The 19,932-nt window shown below is 40.5% G+C and overlaps 1 protein-coding gene across 1 annotated transcript in view; it reads left to right on the forward strand.

Annotated features, from left to right (window-relative positions):
• The window catches only part of LOC115220328 (cytosolic carboxypeptidase 2-like), a 115,455-nt gene extending 95,688 nt beyond the window's left edge, over nt 1–19,767 (forward strand). Inside the window, 5 exon segments of the mRNA XM_029790428.2 lie at nt 2,404–2,538; nt 5,674–5,724; nt 6,808–6,950; nt 11,694–11,778; nt 19,571–19,767. Coding sequence (XP_029646288.2) covers nt 2,404–2,538; nt 5,674–5,724; nt 6,808–6,950; nt 11,694–11,778; nt 19,571–19,740 — 584 coding nt within the window. The 3' untranslated portion in view covers nt 19,741–19,767.
• Nucleotides 19,768–19,932: the final 165 nt, after the last annotated feature.

The raw sequence follows: 19,932 nt of genomic DNA on the forward strand, positions 1-19,932 counted from the left end.
ACGGAGTAATGTTCGTTGACGCCACACCTAAGAACGAGCTAAGTAAGGCATTCAAGAAAATCCTGCGCACTACTGGCCTTAAAATCAAAGTTGTAGAAAAGACAGGTAGGACTATCAAATTGGCATTATGCAGATCATATCCATTTGATAGAATCACCTGTCAAAGTAATTGTGCAGTATGTTCGACAAACCCACATGTAAACTGCAAAACCAAGGGCACTGTATACCAAATTGAGTGCCAAGAAGGAGCTTGCGCTACTAACCCAGAGTCATACATAGGTGAGACTTCTAGGAGTATCAATGATAGGTTCAAAAAACACCTGGACAACTACATTGAAAGGAAGCCAAACTCCATCTTCTACCAACATGCTGTAGACTGCCACAAGGGATCCTTAGGGAAACTTAAGTTGAACATCCTATCAACACATCCCACCGATGCAATGTTGAGACAGGTCACAGAAGCTGTTTGTATACAAGAATACAAACCTACTCTCAACCGAAAATCCGAATGGAGTAACATCCAGATCCCATTCAGGAGGACCATTCTATAACCACCCCTCTCTCTCTCGTTTACATGATGAGAAGAACAAACACCCACCCACACATATATATATGTGTGTGTGTCTATACAAACATATGTGTGTATATATACAACCTTCAACAAAGTAACAGTCATGTACACAACTTGGACGGACACATACCAGTACACGGACATACGTTCACATGCACATACACATGTACACACACACAGACGCGTCTGCCCATTCTCCTAGATACTCACATACATACGTAGCACATGAGTACAAACATACATACATACCTACGTATGGGCATACACACGTACATACGCACGTACATGTACGCACACACATACATAGGCACATGCATACGTGCGCGTATACATACATACGCACATTTGTACGTACGTGCATACACACATACATACATACACACATACATACGTATATATATTTAACCTGAAGTAACTAGATGTAAGGGATAAAAAAAAAATGAGAAAAAAACAAGCAATAGTAAAACAAAAGTTTTGTGATATAGAGATAAATGTCTGATAATAGGTTTTAGAGTTTTGTTTTGGGGGTGAGGGTCGTAAATCACTTCCTAGTTTCGGCGGGGGAGGGGGAAGGTTGAAATTTGATATTATTGTGATGAGTGGTCAGTCTACATCTATCCGTCACTACAGGTTTATAGCTTTAAGTTTATAGTGTGTAAGTGCGTGCATATACACACACACATACATACACAGATACATACACACAGGCGTATGTACGTAAATACATACATACATGCATGCAGGCATACATGCGTGTATACATACATACACACACACATACATACGTACATATATATGATGAACTAACTGTTACTTTCTCAGATGCAGCACGGATTTTTGTCAGTGAACAGGTCGCGGATTATAGCGACGAAAATATTTTGACAAATTAAACTTAAATGTTGAAGTGAATCGAACAGCTTTTGTGTGTTTCTTAAATGCTTACAAACACCTTCCACGCTGCAATTGTCAAAATATTCCCTTTTTTCAAAATAAAGGAAGGAAATGATAAACTATGTAAATCAAAAGGACAATACTCTTTAGGAATTCTAAACCAGAAATAGTCAACACTGCTACAAGAGGCAACTTTTGCTATACACATTATCCCATAACACATGCACTTCAAAAGCACATTCAGAGTGCTTCCTCTTCGAGAACAAAGATTTCTTTCATATGATTTATAGTTTTAAACTAAAGAAAATCTTTCTTCAAATATTGTGTCTGTATCAAGAATTCTTTTTAAAACTCCTCTTTTTTAAGTATGTCTTTATTTATGCATGTGTGTGTGTGTGTGTGTGTGTGTGTGTGTGTGTGTAGTGGAGGCACAATAGTCCAGTGGTTAGGGCAGCAGACTCGCGGTTTCGATTCCCAGACCGGGCGTTGTAAGTGTTTACCGATCAAAAACAGCTAAAAGCTTCATGAGGCTCCAGCAAGGGGTGGTGGCGATCCCTGCTGTACTCTTTCGCCACGACTTTCTCTCACTCTTTCTTCTGTTGGCCTGCTTGCTTAGCCAGCGGGGTGGCATCATTTGAAGGCTAAAACAGTGCGAAGCGCATTGTGACCAGCGATGTGTAGCAACATCTGATAGTCTGGTCGGTCATGGTGATATATGTGTGTGTGTATGTGTGTGTATGTATATATGCATGCATGTGTGTGTGTGTATATATATGCATGTATGCACACTCATACCTGCACACCTATATGATGGTATGTAGAGATTTGAAAGGATATTTGGCTATTATTTCTAGCAGGTTGAGTCCCCAGCCAGAAGCTCTCTCATCGCTTCATTTTTCATTAGTGTTTCTTTCTTTTCTTTTGTCTTGTTTCGTTTCCAGAAACTCTTGCACTAAATAACCGACAGATAGGCAAGAACCGTATTTTATTATGCAATAGGTCTACTGAACAGGCACCTGGCCTTCACGTTATTGGAAGAGGACAAGATCAAAGTCAAAAAAACACTCTGAAATCAAGTAAGTAAAACTATTTGAGTACACAAAAATATAGGAACAGGCCTGGCTGTGTGTTTAACCCTTTAGCACTCAAATTACTCTGTCAATTACAATGCTTATTCATTCATATTGGTTTGAATGGGTCATGCATTATCTCATAGCTTTCATATTTTGATGATGTGATTTTTTATGATTTGAATGACATTACTGGGTAGGTGGCCATATCTGGCCAGTTTGAATATAAAATGGATAGAATATTTTGGGTTGTATTTGTGACCAGTTTAAATGCTAAAGGTTTAAGAAGTTCATTTTGCAACATGGTTTCAGGTTCGGTCCCACTGTGCAGCGCCTTGGGACACTTCTAGTATAGCTCTGAGTCGACTAACCCCTTGTGAGTGGATTTGGTAGACTTAAAAAATAAGTATTGGGGTCAGTTTGGTTGAGTGAAACCCTTCAAACCCTGGCATGCCTGCTGTCCAAAGTAAAAAGATAAGCAGAAAATGAGGAAACCATAACAAATTCATGGAAAGATGAATATTTTCATTCATCTCTTTGTGTGTGTGTTTTTTTTTTTGAAATAAAAATAGCTGGTTTCAAATTTTGGCACAAGGCCAGCAACTTCAGGGAGGGGCTAAGTTGATTGCATCAACCCTAGTGCTCAATTGGTACTTATTTTATTGACCCCCAAAAGGATGAAAGGCAAAATTGACCCTGGCAACATTTGAAATGCTGGTAAGCATTTTCCCAGCTTGCTGCCTTACCAGGCTAATGAAAATTTTGATAGCCATCTTAATTAGCTTGATTAGTGTATTGGACATGGTTATACATTTTAATGAATCTATGCTTGTAAAATGGAGTCAGGTTAGGGATCTCACCACAAGCTGATGAGACCTGCTACTGGGACTGTGTAAACCAGAACTACTTGTTCTGTGGTCAGTGGCTAAACCAGCGCCCCCACTTGAATAGCTTGCTGCTCTTGTGAGGAGGGTTTCTGGGACACCCAGCTGGACTAAATACCTGTTGAGGATTGATTAGCTCCTTGTGGGGCAACAGGTATCCAGTTGGGGAAGAAAATGGCAAACCACGAAATATCTCTGCCAAGAAAACACTATAAGAAAGTTCAAACAAAATAATGCTGTCTTCATCGAATGGGAGAATTTGCAATTGATTGGGAAAACTTTTGCTGTAGTGCCATCAATGTGCTGCCAAAAATGTACAATACATGATGATAACAATGTTTCATTGTCATCGTCGTCATCATTTAATGTCCGTTCTCTATGCTGGCATAGGTTTGACAGGAGTCGCAGAGCTGCAGTAGGTTTCATTTGTTTGTCTTGGCATGGTTTCTCCAGCTGGATGCCCTTCCTAATGCCAACCATTTTTACAGAGTGTACTGGGTGCTTTTAATGTGATATGGGCTTGGGCACTTTTACATGGCATTGGTATGAAGGAAATATTTTTCTTACAAACTTTATGTTTTCATTTTGTTCTAATAAATTTTGTTATGACAAAGTGAGAAAAGGAAGGGCAGCCATGGCCTGTTGAAGGGTGTTTGAAACAAGTGGGAGGAAGGGATGTTGTGATCCTCTGATTGGTGATGTGAGGGAGGCAGTGATTCTTGGATTGGGAATGTGGTCCAAAAATTAGTGACAGAGTGGGCTTTGCTAAAGTCACCCAAGGGCCAAAGGATGTTGATAAACCAGGCAAGGAATTAATCTTTTTAATACTAACATACCTTAAGCTGCCTTTGGTCCTGATACAAACTTCTTGTTTAAAGTTATCTGGATTAAAATCTATCATGATCCAAACACCAGCTTAATAATGATTAAATTCTTTTACCAAATTCTTCATTATTTTCATAATAAACTGCAACAGAGACAGTGTTCTTCAACAGAAATATGGTAACAAAAGGGTTAAGTCAGTCACTTAAGAACAGGAAGAGTCTGATGGGCTTCTGCCTGCTTACCCAATTTCACTCAAAATGCCAGGTCAATCAAAGACACGTGCCCAAGTTGCCGCAGAGTGGGATTGAACCAGAGCTACATCATTATAAAACAAACTTGTTAAATATATAACCAGGCATGGCTGTATGGCACCTTGGGCAAGTGTCAACTACTATAACCTCAAGCTGACCAAAAGCTTATGAGTGGATTTCGTAGATAGAAACTGAAAGAAGCCTACTGTGTGTGTGTATTACACACACACACACGCATATGGAAACCAAGCCACAACCAGCCATGGAACCTGGTGCAGCCCCTAGCCTTACCAGTTCCTGTCAAGCCATTCAGTCCATGCTAACATGGAAAATAGATGTTAAGTGATGATGATGATATACTTACATATATGTATGTATATGTATACAGGGTGGCCCAAAAATAGGTTTTCAGTTATTCAACTATCTCTTTCACATTCATATATTAACAATTTAGATCTTAATTATAGAAAAAAATATGAAACTATGCTAATTCTATGCTAATTTAGTTAATTTTGTCAAGCTCCCTTTTCAGTTTGTAAGGCAGAAATTTAAAGTGCCTATGTGATAACTGTAAACCTTCTTTTGGACCACCCTGTATATGTGTGTATGTATCTTCTTATTTTTTTACTGCCTACAAGGGGCTACACACAGAGGGGACAAACAAGGACAGACAAAGGGATTAAATCGATTATATTGACCCCAGTGCGTAACTGGTACTTATTTAATCGACCCCGAAAGGATGAAAGGCAAAGTTGACCTCAGCGGAATTTTGAACTGAGAACATAGCAGCAAACGAAATACCTCTAAACATTTCGTCCGGCATGCTAATGTTTCTGCCAGCCCACTGCCCCTTTTTTTTTATCTTTTATTTTTTTTTTTTTTTACCTTTTGATCTTTTTATATTATTTTATTTATTTATTTATTTTCTGTGTATGTGTCTTCTTGTCTGTATTTGTTCCTCCCCCATCACTTGACAACTGGTATTGGTATGTTTACCTTGGCATAACTTAGCAGTTTGGCAAAAACAAACTGATAGAATAAGTACCAGACTAGCATAGCCACAGTCTAACAATTGAAACAAGTAAAAGAGGTAAAAAAAAAAGATAAAAGATGCCATGCGCACTTTATATTCAACCCTTACGTTTCCATATTTCTATTGAAATATCCTGCCTTTGTTTCAGTTAATATTGGTTTCAAATTTTGGAACAAGGCCAGCAATTTCAAGAAAGAGGGTAAGTTGGTTACATTAAATGATACTTGATTGGTGTTTGTTTAAGCAATCTTGAAAGGATGAAAAGCAAAGTCAACCGTGACAGAATTTGAACTCAAACTGCAAAGATACAATGAAATGCCTGTTAATATTTTGCCCAGCATGCTAATCCTTTCTATTATAGACACAAGAACTGAAATTTGAGGGAAGGGGACTAGTCGATCAACCCTAGTGTGTAACAGGTACTTAATTTATTGACCCTCAAAGGTTGAAAGACAAAGTCGACCTCGGCGGAATTTCAACTCAGAACGTAACAACGGACGAAATACCACGAAGCATTTCATCCAGCGTGCTAACGATTCTACCAGCTCACCGCCTTTTTGTTCTAATTAATATTGGCTTCAAGTTTTGGTAGAAAGCCAGCAAGTTCAGAGGAGGGGGTTTAGTGCCCAACTGCTATTTATTCAATCAACCATGAAGGGATGAAAGGCAAAGTTGACCTCAGCAGAATTTGAACTCTGAATGTAAAATCAGACGAAATCCTGCTAAGCATTTTGCCCAACATGCTAATGACTCTGCCAGCTTGCTGCTTTTTCCTTTCAATTAACATTGATAACAATAAAGAATTCAGCAAAACAACTTGGTCATTATTAAGCTGGTATTCGGAGCATTGGCTCCTGTGCAGGTGGCACGTAAAAAACACCATTTGAGCATGGCTGTTGCCAGTACCACCTGACTGGCCCTCGTGCTGGTGGCATGTAAAAGCACCCACTACACTCTAGGAGTGGTTGGCGTTAGGAAGGGCATCCAGCTGTAGAAACTCTGCCAGATCAGATTGGAGCCTGGTGCAGCCATCTGGTTCGCCAGCCCTCAGTCAAATCAGCCAACCCATGCTAGCATGGAAAGCGGATGTTAAACGATGATGATGATGGATGTAAGATTTTAATTTAGATCACTTCAAAACAGTAAGTGTGTATCAGAGGACCACAGAGGCAGTCACGGGTGGGTTGGTATCAAAAGGGTGGAACACTAAACTTTGTTTTGATGTTATTTTTGTCTTGGCCTTGTGCCTACATTAGAAAAGATTGTTTTTGTCTTTGTTTAGACGGTTTAATAAACAATATACTTTGGAGAAATATCAAAGTAACATCCCCCGGCAAACTAATTATGAACAGAAGCAATATGCCACTGTCGAAAGCTTCTTCCAAACTGCTTAGTCAAAATGGAGATGAGAGGCATACACCATTGGTAAGCATCAACCGTTTCTAAAATTAAAATTCTGAATTTTAGTTCTGTATATATGTAGGTACGGAGGCACGTGGCTTAGTGGTTAGGGTGTTGAACTCATGATCGTAAGGTTGTGGTTTCGATTCCTGGACTGGGCGATGCGTTGTGTTCTTAAGCAAAACACTTCATTCCACGTTGCTCCAGTCCACTCAGCTGGCAAAAATGAGTAATGCTGTGATGGACAGGCATCCCGTCCAGCTGGAAAACACATACGCCATTGAAACCGGGAAACCGGTCCCATGAGACTGGCTAGGCTTTAAAAGGGCGCATTTATTTTATTATTTATATACGTAGGTACTGGTGTGGCCGTGTGATTAAGCAGCTTGCTTCCCAATCACTTGGTTCTGGGTTCAGTCACCCCATATAGCACCTTGAGCAAGTGTCTTCATCTATAGCCCTGGGCCAACCAAAATTTGTAAATGGATTTCATAGAATGAAGCCCATCATGTGTCTGTGTGTCAATGTCTCTTTGTCTAGAGACATCGAGCAATTGTTGCAAACAAGTGTTACGGTTGTACAAGCAGTGGCTTTCATTTCAAAACATCTGTGGAAACACGTTCAGCCAAGAGGAAGTAATACCTCTCTTGGAAACAGGTGAAGGTTGGCAACAGGAAGGGTATCTGGTTGGAGAAAATTTACCTCAGTAAATTCTGTTTGATACATACAAATGATCCTTAAATCCTTAAAAATGTTTCAGCCCGAAAGCTGCGGCCATGCTGGGGCACCACCATTGAATGAGCTACACTAGTATGTGAAACCACCTCTGATACGTGGCACTTGATCAACAAGGGAGTTCGATGCCACTGCCCGCATCTGTGTTTCCTGCCGAGAGGTAGGTTCATCTGGGACCCCCGACAAGAAGAGATCCAGTTTAGTTTTAAAGAAACCCACATCCACACCATGCAGGTCGCTCAGGCATTTAGGAAGGATATTGAAGAGCTGTGGTCCTCTGAAACCCAAGCCATTGCAGTATCTGGTCCTGTATTTTGATGGTGATGTTGGGATCTTTGGCACCATGCAGTGGTGCCCCGTTCTGAGGTTGGAATATCTTTGAATGCCAAAGTTTGGGACAAGACCCTCCAGGATTTTCCAGATATATATCACTGCTTATCTCTCCCGCCTTTGCTCCAGGGAGAAGAGTTTTAATACTTTCAGTCTATCCCAGTAGCTGATATGTTGCATTGAGACGATCTTCTTAGTGTAACTTCGTTGAATTGCTTTGAGTTCTGTTGTTAACTTTATATTGTGTGGTGACCATAGTTGAGAGCAGTAGTCCAAGTAGCTGAGGATGAATGTCTTCCAAAGGACCATCAGTGTCTCCTCTCTTGTTCTGAAAGTTCGGAGAATCCATCCAGCTAGCCGTCTGCATTTTATCACCAAATTAGTAATATGCACTTGGAAAGATGCATCATTGCTCATGTCAATGCCCAAGTCATGCACTGATTTTGACTCAGGAATTACAATTCTTTCCGGGCCAGTGTATCCAGTCTGCATGTTGTTCACCTTTGTGTGCCGGTAGCACAGAGCCTGGAACTTCCCTGCATTAAACTGCATGTTGTTGTCCTCAGCCCACCTGTATATTGTATCCAACTCCCATTGCAGATGTGCAATATTTCCAGGGTTTTGTATTGTGTGGGAGACTTTTGTGTCATCTGGTGATATTCTCAAATGCAATACTTAACAAGCAGATAAGACGAAAAGTTTGATTTGCATAATGAGTTGCAAATCACTGACTGCACTAAAGAGCCATCTCAGGAATCGCCAGTGACAATTAAACTTTATTCTGTCACTCGGTCACACTCTAACCTTTCATCATCTGACACAAGATCACCTCCTCCAATGTCCCCTCCGCTCTCAAAAATTCTTTGTCTTGCAAGTTATTCGGTGACCCTGCAAATGCTGGTGCCATGTAAAGAGCATCCACTGTGAAGTGGTTGGCATTTAGAAGGGCATCCAGTTGCAAAAACCATGCCAAAACTGACCTCGCCTGTGCTGGTGCCCTGTAAAAAGCACTCAGTCCACTCTGCTGGGTGGTTGGCATTTGGAAGGGCATCCAGTTGCAAAAACCATGCCAAAACTGACCTCGCCTGTGCTGGTGCCCTGTAAAAAGCACTCAGTCCACTCTGCAGGGTGGTTGGCATTTGGAAGGGCATCCAGTTGCAAAATCCGTGCCAAAACTGACCTCGCCTGTACTGATGCCACATAAAAAGCACTCAGTTCTCTCTGTGTAATGGTTGGCGCTAGGAAGGACATCCAACTGCAAGAACCATGCCATAACTGACACAGAAGCATGGTGTGGTCTTCTACCTGGCAAACTGTCCAGCCCATGCCAGCATGGAAAGTGGGCATTAAATAATGATGATGATGATGATGACTTCAATGTCCAGGAAGTGGTCATATTCGTATACTAATTTGACTTTCATCATGTATCATCATTGTCATCGCCATTATCATTTTGACTTTCACTTTTCCATGCTTGCGCATGGGTCAGAGTGAGTTTACTGATGCAGATTTCTTACAGCTGGATGCCTTTCTTGTTGCCAACTCTCACCTGTTTCCAAGTAAGGTAACATTTCACCATGACTAGACATGTTTCCACGGAAACCTGCAAATGATGGTCTCCACTTCGTTTGACAGTGACGCTCCTTTATAACTATCACATGTCAAGACAAAGGTACATGCCCCCCACATACATAAACACATGTGTCTGTAAATAGATATATGTATATGTATATATATGTTTGTGTATATGAATGTATGTATATACATACATTCATACATTGTCACTATTTTTCCATTCTCTCAATAATTTTCCCTTTCATCTCTTTCTGTCAATGAGCATAGGCTTGAAATGTCAAAGTCTTTTCCATTCTTCTTGAGCAGCAAACAAATACACCTGCTTGTTTTTCCTTCACCTGTCTTCAGCTTTCATTTTCAGTAAATTTAAACTATATATGGATCTTTTCGGTTTGAACGGGAGTTTTTTCTAGCGGTGTCATATGAAATTGTCACCCATAATTATGATCCTAGTATCGATCTATTGCATTTCAATCTGTTTTAGAGTTAGGGTTAGGGGTGAGGGGAAGGGTATCTTTTTTTCTTCACAAATGTAAATAAACCCAATCTGTTTCTTAAATGAGGGACATATTCATACAGCACAGAATGTTTTCACCTCAATGGACGTCATTGATTGGTTGAAATTGCAGAAATTGAAGAAAAAAAACAACAAATATCTTACAAACTATAGAATTTTCTCAATAAAGCCAAGAGAAAAAGATGTTTTATTCTACCAGTATACGAAATTTAAAAGTGTTTAGTTACGTGGATATTATTTTAAAAAACTGCCGTTCAAGCCGAAAAGATCCCTATATATATATATATATATATTATATAAATTAGAGACAAAACCACTATTATGCAAATCAAACAAAGAAAGACTTAAGCCAATACATAAAATAATTTATATAAATTTAGAAATTTAACAATTATAAATAACCACTACGTATGTATGTATGTATGTATGTATGTATGTATGTATATACTTATATGTGTATATATATCTGTGTGTACAACATTTGAAGCTCATACCACCAGCAATGACCACAATTATGATTTCAGTTGACTTGACCTGTCTTCTCAAGCACAGCATATTAAAGGTCTCTGTCACTCTCTGAGGCTCAACATCCAAAGATCATTCTTCACCACCTCATCCCGTGTCTTCATGGGTCTACCTCTTCTACAGATTCCCTCCATAGTTAAAGATCGGCACTTATATCTATATATATATATATATATATATATACATACGTGTGTGTGTATATATATATATATATATCAGAGCAGTAAATTATATATGTGTGTGTGTGGCTGTGTGGTAAGTAGCTTGCTAACGAACCACATGGTTCCAGGTTCAGTCCCACTGCGTGGCACCTTGGGCAAGTATCTTCTACTATAGCCTCGGGCTGACCAATACCTTGTGAGTGGATTTGGTAGACGGAAACTGAAAGAAGCCCGTCGTATATATATATGTGTGTGTGTCTGTGTTTGTCCCCCCAACATCACTTGACAACCAATGGTGGCGTGTTTACATCCCCGTAACTTAGCGGTTCGGCAAAATAGACCGATAGAATAAGTACTAGGCTTACAAAGAATAAGTCTTGGGGTTGATTTGTTTGACTAAAGGCGGTGCTCCAGCATGGCCACAGTCAAATGACTGAAACAAGTAAAAGAATAAAAGAATAGTTCAAATTTACAGAAAACAAAAGACAAAGGCAGATGATAGAACAACAAGCAGATGTACTTGATGCTTAGGAAGAACGGAAAAATCTTTGACACTTCGAATCTACACTCTGCAACAGAAAGGGTTGAGAGGAAAAAAAATGGAAAGTGAATGAAAAAAAAAAAACAGAGAGAAAAAATGTGTAGGGATTAATGGTTTAACATAATGAATACAAACACACACACACAGATATATATATATATATATATAATGTCTGGCAGTCCAGGGTTGTGGAATAATGGAATAGCAACACGCAATCTTCTCTTGTGAAAATTTTAGAAATTATAAAATCTGAAATGTTGAAGACCTCAGCAATAAAGAGGCTGACTGATTTTCTGTTCTGAAGAAATTATTTAATTAAACTGAATTCTTTTTTTTTTTTTACTTTATAATGTTAATATTTTTATTTTCAATTTTTATTCAAGCGACTCTTTGGCAGCAGTCTTATTAAAGAAGTATCAGAGAATTTGAGTTTAAGATCCAGAAGTTTTCTAACCCCAACAAATAAGAGTATGTATGATTATTTTTCTCCCCATATCATTTCCTTTTTATGTTTGTTTTTTTTTTTTCAATTCTAGCATGGGTTAGATGAAATGTTACTAAGACATTGTTTTTTTTTGCTACCAGATGTCTTTCCTGATACTAACAATTACCTGTTTTTCTAGAAAAGTGATGGGATGTTCACAGATCAAATACCTTTGATTATAGATCTGCTCAATCAAGGGTGATACTGAATTAAACAACAACAACAACCTCTATGTGGTTGCTTGACCAGCTAGAAATAGCAACTAAATCTCCTGCAACTTAAGTTTTACTATAAAAAGACAGCCCACGTTGATGAATATAGCTGGAGATATACAAGTTGATGGAATAGGCACTGATGAAATACCTTTAATAATAGTTCTATTCAGTTAGGGATTACAACAGTAGAATTTTTTTTGTGTGTGTGTGTGTGTGTTTCTCTTATTTCCAAATCAGAAGTATCCATAAATGGGTGATTGAAGGAAGAGATATACAGCCTAATTTTCCTCAAATCATATGCTGGTGTAGGTCGGATGGGTTGCAACGTGGTCCAAGCCTCTCACATGACATTCTGTTTTGGCATGGTTTCCATGACTGTATGCCCTTCCTAACACCAAGCACTGTACAGAGGGTACTGGGTACTGTTTATTGTGGTACCAGTGCTAAAGATGTTGTCATATCCTTGACAAGACACAGGCATTGTTGTGCAGTTAAGAAACTCATTCTGCAACTGCATAGTTTCAGTTTCAGTCCCACTGCACAGCACACTGGGCAAGTATCTTCTACTGGAGCCCTGGGTTGACCAATGCTCTGTGAGTAAATTTGGTAGAAGGAAACTATGATGAAGCCTGTTATGTGTGTGTGTCTCATGTTTGTCCCCACCACCACTTGATAACTGATTTTGGTTTGATTACATCCCCATAACTTAGTGGTTCAGCAAATGTGACTGATAGAATAAGTGTCAGACTTAAAAAGATAAATACAGGAGTCAATCTGTCTGACTAGAATCTTCAAGGTGATGCCCCAGCATGGCCACAGTCCAAAGACTGAAACAAGTAAAAAAGATTAAGTCAAAAAGTCAGGATGAAAGGGCCCTCTCCACCCTGCATCATCTCTGTTCATTTGCCAGTCACATTACAGCATTAACCACTACGTCTTATTGCACCAACACCAGTGAGGTTACCTTGTAGCCTGCAAAGCAAAATAGGATTCCTCCAACTGTGCTGAGGAGGGATGAGGAGCATGTTCTGAAGAGGGTGCTAGAGTCTGAGGTAAATGGACAACAAAAGCCAGGTAGACTGAGGAAAAGGTGGAGGATTGGTTTGAGAAGGGAGGATGCCCAAAACTGGGCAAGACGGTGTGAGGGCGGTTACTATGGTATTGAGGTAAATCCAACCACCCCCGTTAACAGGGATAAAACCTGAATTTAAAATGATGGATGATGATGATGATGATGATAATTCTTGCCAAATACTGAAAAGTCACTGCTGGGATGCATCATATTCCAGATGAGAGCTAACCTGGGGTTAAATCACAGCATTACAAACTGCCTCCTATGCACTAAATGAACTTTTACTTGACTTGCAGACATATTGAGGCAGAGTCTCGAGGGATTTTAGTAAAACTAAACAACCCTCTTTTGCTGAACCGCTAAGTTACAGGAATGTAAACACACTAACACCAGTTATCAAGTAGTGGCGGGGGACAAACACAGACATACAGACACACATGCCAGCATGGACTATATATATATAGGTGCAAGCGTGGCTGTGTTGTAAGAAGTTTGCTTCGCAACCTCATGGTTCTGGGTTCAGTCCCACTGTCTGGCCCCCTGGGCAAGTCTCTTCTATTATAGCCTCAGGCCAACCAAAGCCTTGTGAGTGGATTTGGTAGATGGAAACTGAAAGAAGCCCATCGTGTATGTCTATATATATATATATATATATATATATTCTTCTTTCAACCTCTTTTCATCTACTTACTATTCTTGCACAGATTATTATTCTTTTCATTATTCTGTTTCATTCAGTAAGATGCCATCATGTAAATATACTTTTCTATAGTCTCATCTTCCTTGTCGTTCCCTAAGATAACCTTATATTCATCGATTCACTCAGTTATTAAAGTCTCATCACACAGCCACTTCTCCAGACCCTCTTCCTAGTAGAAGTGCGTCCGCCCTCCCAACCCCTCCACCTGTATTGGAAGTTTCTATCCTTTGCCTTCCCTGGGTTGCCTCCCACGAACACTGCAAAAGACATTTCGCCATCCCCACCCCCAGTCTCGGGCTATCTCTTATGTAAGGTAATGATCATATAGTGCAAAATATAAAAGGGTAGTGTTATACAGGTTGAAGTGAAGGCTACTGTATTGCTTGCTCATGAATTCTGCCAAATGCGAGTTTTCTTTTCAGGTACACGAAACTACTGTCCCCCGTCCCAGGGTCTCTAGGGCCCATACCTCCCACACGCTCAGGGTTGGCACCCTGAAAGGTAGGTCTGGCGAGATTGTTGCAATGCTTGAACAAAGATGTGTTGATATGTGTTGCATCCAAGAAGTAAGATGGCGAGGAAGTTCTGCTACGTTCCTCACAGGCAAAGAACACAGGTACAAGATTTTCTGGGCTGGGAACACTGATGGGGTCGGGGGCGTGGGTATACTTCTTGCTGAAAAATGGGTAGATAAGGTAATTGAGGTAGTCAGAGTATGCGACAGAATACTTAAGATTAGATTAGTGCTTCATCATGGATTAGCAACCATTATATCGGCCTATGCCCCTCAGCCAGGGCTACCCGATGGACAGAAAGACCGATTCTATGACACCCTACTGCAGACTACCTCGTTGACGAACGACAGGGACCTTCTCTTTGTGGCTGGTGACTTCAAAGGGCATGTTGGACAACATGCTGGGGGCTTCCATGGTGTACATGGAGGCTACGGTTATGGTTCCTGCAACAAGGAGGGAACCAGGCTGCTGGAGTTCTGCGATGCAAATGATCTTATGGTTTGCAACACTAACTTCAGGAAACCTACCCGCCACCTATTTACCTACCGATCAGGCCGACATACTAGCCAAATTGACAACATCCTTGCCAGAAAAAGGGAAAGATGGTTGCTTATAAATGCCAAAACCTTCCCAGGCGAAGAATGTACCCAACAACATAGACTGGTAGTTAGTGACTTTAGGATCAGGACTAAGAGGACGACCAGCAGACGACCAACATGGAGAACAAGGGTCTGGAAGCTTAAAGATCCTGCGAATGGACAGAGATTTAGGGACATATTACTTGAAGCCTTTGACGAAATAGAAGAGGGTATAGCTTCACATGGGGTAGAAGACAACTGGAGGTTCCTACAGGACAACCTGCTGAGAGCCACTGACCAGATCTGTGGATGGTGCAAAGTCCCCTCTCGACCCAAAATAACGTGTTGGGAGAACAATGTTGTAGACAGGTCTGTTACAAAAAAGAGACAGGCTTGGAAGGACTGGAAGAATGGTGGTAGCAGGGAATCGTATCAGACTGCCAGAAGAGAAGCTAGGAGACAGGTTTATTTAGCCAGAGGGGAAGCAGATAAGAAAAAATTTGCCAATGTTCTGCGCCGTGAGGACCAAAGACTTGAGGTATTTCATGTTGCAAGACAGTCTGTGAGAGAAAATCGTGATGTTGTAGGTGAGAAATGTGTCTGCATGGATGATGGTTCTCTTGCAGTAAATGAGGCTGCAAAGAGAGAGGTTTGGAGATGCCACTATGAAAGGTTGCTGAACAAAGAAAATGAATGGGAGAAAGAGAGTCTGCCGATTGTCGACCCAACAGAGGGACCAGCTATCTGAGTTGACAGTACCTTGGTAGTTAAAGCAATTAAAAGTATGAAGACAGGGAAAGCCCCCGGCCCATCAGGAATTACTGCAGAGATGCTCAAAATATCTGGCAGTGTTGGCATTAGCCTGGCCACCTGTATAGTTAACCAGGTGATACACAAAGGAGTCATACCCAATGACTGGTGTAGCAGCATAATAGTCAACTGCTACAAAGGAAAAGGTGATGCTTTAGATACAAATAATTACAGATGTATCAAGCTCTTGGATCAGGTAATGAAAATCACGGAGAGGGTCATAGCCCAACTAATTAGGGAGAGAGTCGGTTTGGATGAGATGCAGTTTGGTTTCGTGCCAGGGAAAAGCACCACTGATGCTATATTTCTGGTTAGACAGCTGCAGGAGAAATACCTAGCCTTGTTGACATGGAGAAAGCCTTTGACAGGGTCCCCCGATCCCTTATCTGGTGGTCAATGAGGAAACTAGGGATAGATAAATAGTTAGTGAGAGCCATGCAAACCATGTACAGGGACGCTGTCAGTAAGATGAGGGTTGGCAACAAGTACAGTGAAGAATTCCGGGTAGAGGTAGCGTTCCACCAAAGTTCAGCCCTCAGTCCCCTCCTATTTATCATAGTCCCCCAGGCAATAACGGAGGAATTCAAGACAGGATGCCCCTGGGAGTTCCTCTATGCTGATGACCTTGCTCTAATTGCTGAGTCACTAACAGAACTAGAGGAGAAGTTTCAAGTGTGGAAACAAGGATTAGAACGGAAGGGCCTTAGAGTCAACCTAGCTAAAACCAAAGTCCTAATAAGTAGGAAGGCAGGCAAACCACAAATCCCTTCAGGTAGATGGCCCTGCTCGATCTGTAGAAAAGGCGTAGGTAGAAACTCTATAAGATGTACCCAGTGTAAGCTATGGACACATAAGAGGTGCAGCAGTATCAAAGGAAGGCTAACTGGGAGGATAGTTTTCGTATGTGGCAGCTGCTCGGGAGCTATAAATAACACTGAAAATGTGCAGAGAACAACTTCCGCCACATTCCAGGGAGAAAAACTAGAAGTAGTTGATAGCTTCCATTACCTAGGTGACCAAGTCAGTAGCGAGGGAGGGTGCACTGAAAGTGTAGCTGCTAGAATAAGAATAGCCTGGGCTAAGTTCAGAGAGCACTTACCTCTGCTGGTGACAAAGGGCCTCTCGCTCAGAGTAAAAGGTAGACTGTACGATGCATGTGTACAAACAGCCATGCTACATGGCAGTGAAACATGGGCTGTGACTGCTGAGGATGTGCGCAAGCTTGCAAGGAATGAAGCCAGCATGCTCCGATGGATGTGTAATGTCAGTGTGCATACTCAACAGAAGCCTTGAGAGAAAGGTTGGGCCTAAGAAGCATCAGATGTGGTGTGCAAGAGAGACGACTGCGCTGGTATAGTAATGTGGTGAGAATGGATATGGATAGCTGTGTGAAAAAGTGCCACACCCTAGCTGTTAAGGGAACCTGTGGAAGAGGTAGACCCAGGAAGACCTGGGATGAGGTGGTGAAGCATGACCTTCAAACATTGGGCCTCACCGAGGCAGTGACCAGGACCTCTGGAAATATGCTGTGATGCAGAAGACTCGGCAAGCGCAAGTGTGACCATAACCTTGTCGCCTATGCTAGGGGTGTAACCAGTCCACTTATGCGTGCCTCTTCTTCACTGGACACTAAACTCTGCTTGCGAAGACCAGTAGAGGCAAGTGAAATCGAAGTCGAAATCAAACTCAGTAACTGGCATCCGTTGCTAGTGGAGCAATAAGAGTACCATATGAGTGAGATCGTTGCCAGAGCAACAAGCTGGCCTTAGTGCCGATGGCATGTTTAAGCACACCATTCGAGCGTGATCGTTACTGCATCGCCTTACTAGCACTTGTGCATGTGAAATATTCGAGCAAGGTTGTCACCAGTGCCGCTGAACTGGCTCCTGTGCAGATGGCACGTAAAAAGCACCATTTAGGCGTGGCCATTGCCAGTACCACTAAACTGGCCCTCATGCTGGTGGCACATAAAAGCACCCACTACACTCTCAGAGTCGTTGACGTTAGGAAGGGCATCCAGCTGTAGAAACTCTGCTAGATCAGATTGGAGTCTGGTTCGCCAGTCCTCAGTCAAATCGTCCAACCCATGCTAGCATGCAAAACGGATGTTAAATGATAATATGTATGTGTATGTATGTATTTGTGTGTCTGTGTTTGTCCCCCCCACCATCACTTGACAACTGACGTTGGTGTGTTTACATCCCCATAACTTAGAGGTCTGGCAAAAGAGATCAATAGAATAAGTACTGGGCTTACAAAAAATAAGCCTTGGGGTCGATTTGTTCAACTAAAGGTGGTGCTCCAGCAAGTTGGCTGAAACAAGTAAAAGAATATACACACACACGCAATGGGCTTCTTTGAGTTTCCATCTACCAAATCCACTCACAAAACACTTGCACAAGATACCACTGCAGTGGGATTGAACTCGGGGACATGTGGTTGGGAAGCAAACTTCTTACCTGTGCCTGCGCCTATATACACTTACCACACAGCCATACCTAAGCTTATATCTGATCTTTATAAAGTTAAAGTCTAAACATCAATATGAGTTTAAGAGAGGAGAGTTCTACATGGGTGAACAGACAGAATAATGGACAATCAGCAGAGAACTGACTGGCTTGAATTCTGTGGCCGTATGGCAGAGGTGGGGAAACCCCTGCCAAAGAGTCCATTTTATTGTGCCCACAGGCTGGTATACTTGTATATACTAAATATAGTAAATTTTTCAATTATAAAATCTCTACACTATTCGTATGCCTATTTGTGACATAGATTGCGTTTCCACTATGACTTAAAATGGTAAGATTCAAACAGAAAATAGTCTGGTAATTGCCATTTGAATGGATATTTTGTTTTCACTATAAAACACATATTGCTAAATTTGTACCACTCCCTTGCGATCCAACTACACTCTAGCTGAAAAATATAAAATATCTCATAAGTAATATAAACATCCTAAATTCAGTGGTGGTGTTAATGAAGATGTTACATATTAACTTAATGTCTTAACCCTTTCGTTACCAACCCGGCTGAAACCGGCTCTGGCTCTGTAGTACAAATGTCATGTTTTCATAAGTTTTGAATTAAAATCTTCCACCAAACCTTAGTCAAAATTTAGGTTCCTAATACTAGCTTAATGATAACTAAGTTATTTTACTAAATTCTTTGTTATATTTAAAATAATTAAAAGAAACACAGAGCATCTCAAAATAAATACAGTAACGAAAGGGTTAAACTTATCTTTATTAATGTATACCGAACTATATATAGATATATACAAGATTTACACAGTATAAGAGTTAGAACTTGTGATCTTCTGCTTTACAAATTTTTGCTCACCACACTAAAAAAGTTTCCCCACCTCTGCTGTATGGTACCCAGGGCCAAAATACTTAACCTTGAATGGTTATATTCACCTAACAAGGACACCTCTACATGGTAGATTAATTACTAACAAGCAGACAATAGTAGGCCCAGCACCTTTTTATACATGCTTTCACCCAATTCTTAGGACCAACTACCTGTTCTTAGGATGGAAATATTATTGACTGCCATTGGAATGGAAGTGTTCTCCCAACTTCAGTCATTGGAAGTCAATGAGAGAGCTCCTATGTGGTTGCTTGACTTTGTTATAAATAGCAGCCAATTCTCTCTGTAATCACACTCTATCTGGGATCACTGCAGAACATAAGGACAGGATGGGTACAGATGGAATATTTTTTATCATTGATCTGCTAAGTCAGGGTTGATCTAAAATGAAACAACAACCTCTATCAGCATTGACCTGGGGCTAAACAATTCAAAGGTTCTTTCACACACACATACACACTCATATATATATATATATATATATAATGTAATTGATGTTTTTTTTTTTATATTTCAGAATACTTAGATCTTAATCAGGCCTTGATGAACCCATCATTCAGAAAACCAACTCTTCCTTTAAATTTTGATGTCACAATATCTCCAATAACTTCTAAAAAGATTCTCTACAACAAAACTGATGACAATTTATCATCATATAACATGAGACACTTGGGTTTCTTAAAGTGAAAAATGTATAAAGTTTATCAAAAAAAAAAAAAACAATGATTGCTGTTCTTATTTTGTATTTCACTCATGAAAAAAAAAAACCTAAAAATATTTATTAGAAAGAAAGAACGGAAGCGGTTCGACAATGGTTGACCAATTCAATTTGGTGCCAGAGTACAACTGGTCAACAATCCAAGGTCCATTATATTGTTC

Source organism: Octopus sinensis, linkage group LG16, assembly GCF_006345805.1.
Source record: "Octopus sinensis linkage group LG16, ASM634580v1, whole genome shotgun sequence".
Classification (NCBI taxonomy): domain Eukaryota; kingdom Metazoa; phylum Mollusca; class Cephalopoda; order Octopoda; family Octopodidae; genus Octopus; species Octopus sinensis.